The following is a 5,000-nucleotide window of genomic DNA, read 5'->3' as shown; positions in this document are numbered from 1 at the left end:
TGTTTATGATCACGACCCAGAATACTGCCCACCCCCACCCCCCCACCCCCCCCCCCCCTCGCCCCCATTGCGCTGTAAGACTTTTCCCTGCGCTGTAAATCAAAACTGTCTACCGATGAAAATACAGCTGCTTCTATGGCACCGCACTGGTAGTGACCCCTGACAGCCTACTGCAGACAAGCCCAGCACGCCAGACTGCTTATAAACCGTACTGGCAGGGCACACACAGAAAAGCATTGTGCAGGGTACACTGGCATTATGGTGGGCAGAGCAACATGGGAGGTAGAGTAAGCTGTAGGACAATATCCTGTGTGAGATGCAAACAGTGGAGGAGGGGTGGTGTTGGTGGGGGGGGGGGGGGGGGGAGTACGGTAAAAAGACTTTCTGACTCTTGGGATGGATCTGCTGACCCTTTCCAGCAGAAACACACAGACACACACCTGTATATATATAGCTGTGATATATTTGTTTTAAGTTAAGTTTCTGGTTGGGAATGTTTGTTCAGGTTAAAAATACCTCAACTGCTGAGACTTAGAGGAAACGGTGTCCTGAGGGGAGAGTTCTAGTCATGTTGCAACTTGGCCACCATTACACTGACAAATATGACAAAAATGAGTTTGTCTGTCTCCACTATCTCGCTCGTTGTCTCTATCTATCTTCATCTCTATATCTCACTCGCTCTCTCTCGCTCCCTGTCTCTCTCTCTGTCTCTCTCTCTCTTTCTATCTATCTTTATATATATAAATATATATATATATATATATATAAACACGTATATATACAGTATATATACAGTATACAGCCGCGGAAAAAATTAAGAGACCACTTCAAAATTATCAGTTTCTCTGGTTTTACTATTTATTGGTATGTGTTAAAGTAAAATGTACATTTTTGTTTTATTCTATAACCTACTGGCAACATTCCTACCAAATTTCAAATAAAAATATTGTCATTTAGATCATTTATTTGCAGAAAAATGACAATTGGTCAAAATAGCAAAAAAGATGCAGTGTCTTCAGATCTCGAATAATGCAAAGAAAACAGGCTCATATCCATTTTTAAACTACACAATACTAATGCTTACACTTAGGAAGAGTTCAGAAATCAATATTTGGTGGAATAACCTTGATTTAAAATCACAACTTTCATGTGTCTTGGCATGCTCTCCACCAGTCTTTCACATTGCCGTTGGGTGACTTTATGCTACTCCTGGCGCAAGAATTCAAGCAGCTCGGCTTCTTTTCATGGCTTGTGACCATCCATCTTCCTCTTGATCACATTTCAGAGGTTTTTTATGGGATTCAGGTCTCGAAATTGGGCTGGCCATGACAGGGTCCTGATCTGGTGGTACTCCATCCACACCTTTACTGGCCTGGCTGTGTGGCATGGAGCATTGCCCTGCTGGAAAAAACACTTCTCAGAGTTGGGGAACATTGTCAGAGCAAAAGGAAGCAAGTTTTTCTTCCGGGACAACGTTGTGCTTTGCCTGGCTGAGGTTTGTAAAAGACCATAAGGATTGAAAAAGCGGACTGGAGGTTCTTCTAAGTTCGTCTTCTCTGATGAGTCCGATTTCACAGTAGGTGCAAGACTCTCTGGCTTGTAGGCCTCTCCAGGTCCCCGTCTAACCATCAGACGACCATGTGTTGGGCAAAGCTGAAAACTGGACTCATCAGAGAAGACGAACTAGAAGACCCTCCAGTCCGCTTTTTTCAATCCTTATGGTCTTTTACAAACCTCAGCCAGGCAAAGTACAACGTTGTCCCGGAAGAAAAACTTGCTTCCTTTTGCTCTGACAATGTTCCCCAACTCTGAAAAGTGTTTTTTCCAGCAGGGCAATGCTCCATGCCACACAGCCAGGCCAGTAAAGGTGTGGATGGAGTTCCACCAGATCAGGACCCTGTCATGGCCAGCCCAATTTCGAGACCTGAATCCCATAAAAAACCTCTGAAATGTGATCAAGAGGAAGATGGATGGTCACAAGCCATGAAAAGAAGCCGAGCTGCTTGAATTCTTGCGCCAGGAGTAGCATAAAGTCACCCAACGGCAATGTGAAAGACTGGTGGAGAGCATGCCAAGACACATGAAAGTTGTGATTTTAAATCAAGGTTATTCCACCAAATATTGATTTCTGAACTCTTCCTAAGTGTAAGCATTAGTATTGTGTAGTTTAAAAATGAATATGAGCTTGTTTTCTTTGCATTATTCGAGATCTGAAGACACTGCATCTTTTTTGCTATTTTGACCAATTGTCATTTTTCTGCAAATAAATGATCTAAATGACAATATTTTTATTTGAAATTTGGTAGGAATGTTGCCAGTAGGTTATAGAATAAAACAAAAATCTACATTTTACTTTAACACATACCAATAAATAGTAAAACCAGAGAAACTGATAATTTTGAAGTGGTCTCTTAATTTTTTCCGCGGCTGTATATATATATATATATATATATATATAATGTATATAGGTATGTACTGTATTATCCATATATCTGTCTGTCTGTGTATCTATCTTTCTGTCTGTCTCACCTTGGTCTGCTGTAGAATAGCCTGAGCTTGAGCCTCCTGGGCAGAAACCACCGGGCCCTTTCTGGCATCACCCCCAAACTGGAACTGCAGAGAGAGCGAGAGAGATAGAGAGAGAGAGAGAGAGAGAGAGAGAGAGAGAGAGAGAGAGACAGGGAGAGAGAGGGGAGGGCAGATACAGAAAGAGAGAGAGGGAGACAGAGAGAGAGAGAAAGATAGAGGGGGGGAAAGAGAGAGGGAGGGGGGATAAAGAGAGAGAGAGACAGAGAGAGGGGGGGACAGACACATAAAGAGAGAGAGAGAGAGTGAGATCTGAGGACTTGAGTAAATTCATGTAGCCTTATGTCTCCTCCTAGTGGACACAACATTTGAAAAGACAGCAAATGAATGTATTGCAGGCTCTCTCTCCCTTTCTCCCTCTCACACACTCTTTCATTCTCTCTCTTTCACATGCACACATACAGAGTCAACACAGACGCACACAGACACAGACACAGACACACACACACACACAGACATACTTTCAAGCTACCTGATCTTATATTTTTCTCTTTTTTAATCTCTTTTTTTTTCAATTCCTTCACATGCAAACACACACACACACCTACACACACACACACACACAGACAGACACACACACACATAAACACACACGAAGATTACCGGTAACATTAGCATGGTACCCGGAGGCCCAGGTATCCCATCTGCCCCATCTAGTCCTGGTCGTCCCTGAGGCCCCTAGGGGAGAAAAGAGAGAGGTATGAAAAAGAAAAAAACAGAGAGAGAGAGAAAACAGGCAAAGAGAGAGAACAGAGAAAGAGAGAAAGTCAGGTGATGAAAGGGAAAAGGCAAGGTGTGAACTGACATGGAGAAAGACTGATACCCCCCAGCACTGTAAGAACTCTTACCGGCCTGCTGTTTCAAGTCTGCTGTTTCCACGTAATTATTTCCACATTATAAGCAAAGGACCCAGATCATTCTGGAGTGCACATGTAGGTATATGCATGTGACTGTGGTGAGTGAACATTTCCATAAATTGTGAAACGTGAACCTGTATACCTCCTGTGCATGACCATACGTGTGTGTGTGTGTGGGGGGGGGGGGGGGGGATGTAAGGCACAGTGAGTGTGTGTGAGTAAGGCACTGTGTGTTTGTGTGTGTGTGTGTGTGTGTCTGTGTGTGTGTCTGTGTGTGTGTGTGTGTGTGTGTGTGTGTGTGTGTGTGTGTGTGTGTGTGTGTGTGTGTGTGTGTGTCTTACCAGATCACCTGGATCTCCTCTGGGTCCCATAGGCCCCATAGGTCCAGATTCACCTGGGGGTCCCTACAGATGTAACACAACCAGCTCCCCCATTACACCCACAGCAAGATATACACTAAGTACATTATACACAAACATTAACAAACACAAACATTACACTAACACAGAGCGATATATACACTAAGTACACTAACTACATATACTAACAAACACAAACAGTGCATTAACACAGAGCGATATACACTTAGTACACTAACTACATATACTAACAAAAACAAACATTACACTAACACAGAGCGATATATACACTAAGTACACTAAAAACATACAGGATACTAACAAAGACAACCAGCCCCCCCCCCCCCCCCACCCATTACACTAACATGAACCCTATACCTGACATTGTAAACACAATATAAACACTAACTACTGAACATTACTAAACCAATGCACTAACTAAAATATTGAGTAAAAACAAAATGTCATGAAAATTACTTTCAAATATTTTAGCTGGATAAGGAAAGTTTTTTTTTTTTACTTTTCTTGATGTGCTGTTTCACATTTCAAACAACCACAGAGGTAGAGCTACAACATGTAATTTGTCATTTCAAAAACCAAAGGAGAAGAACCACAACGTGCAATACATCATTTCAAAAACCACAAAGGAAGAGCTACAACATGCAATTTCTCATTTCAAAGTACAATTATCTCTGTGCACACACACACACAGACACACACACACAGCACACACACACACACACACACACACACACACACACACACACACCACACACCACACACACACATACACTGGGCTTGTTCACTAAAACATACAACCTGTCGGTCGCAGGACATACCTCAGGTCCTGGTAGGCCATGGGGTCCTACAATTATAGTGCCCTGGAACATGCCCGAGGAAAAAAGAAGATTAGGAAAGTTACAGCATGGGTCTGTTTGCATGTGTGTGACAAAGAGAGACAAATATTACTGTGAAGCAGAATGTTACACAGATAGATAGAAATATAAAGAGAGAGAGAGAGAGAGAGAGAGAGAGAGAGAGAGAGAGAGAGAGAGAGAGAGAGAAAATGTTTGTGTGCGTGTTTTTGCGTGCGTATGTAGGAGCATCCATTTGTGTGTGTGTGCATACACACCTCTCCGAAATATGCAGGTTCTCCTTTCTGTCCTTTCTCTGTTGACGAAGAATCCTGTTCAACAAA

At 42.6% G+C, this 5,000-nt stretch overlaps 1 protein-coding gene across 1 annotated transcript in view; it reads right to left on the bottom strand.

Annotated features, from left to right (window-relative positions):
• col5a3b (collagen, type V, alpha 3b) overlaps positions 1-5,000 on the bottom strand; it is a gene marked incomplete at both ends in the record, with an annotated part of 66,860 nt that overhangs the window by 47,734 nt on the left and 14,126 nt on the right. Inside the window, 3 exons of the mRNA XM_080842726.1 lie at positions 2,530-2,613; positions 3,190-3,264; positions 3,785-3,847. Of these exons, the coding sequence (XP_080698852.1) occupies positions 2,530-2,613; positions 3,190-3,264; positions 3,785-3,847 (222 nt within the window). The remainder of the gene's footprint in view (positions 1-2,529; positions 2,614-3,189; positions 3,265-3,784; positions 3,848-5,000) is intronic.

Source organism: Sprattus sprattus (assembly GCF_963457725.1).
Source record: "Sprattus sprattus genome assembly, chromosome: 1".
Taxonomy (NCBI): domain Eukaryota; kingdom Metazoa; phylum Chordata; class Actinopteri; order Clupeiformes; family Clupeidae; genus Sprattus; species Sprattus sprattus.
Note: the sequence above shows the minus strand (reverse complement) of the source record. Positions and strands in the feature narration are given on the sequence as shown.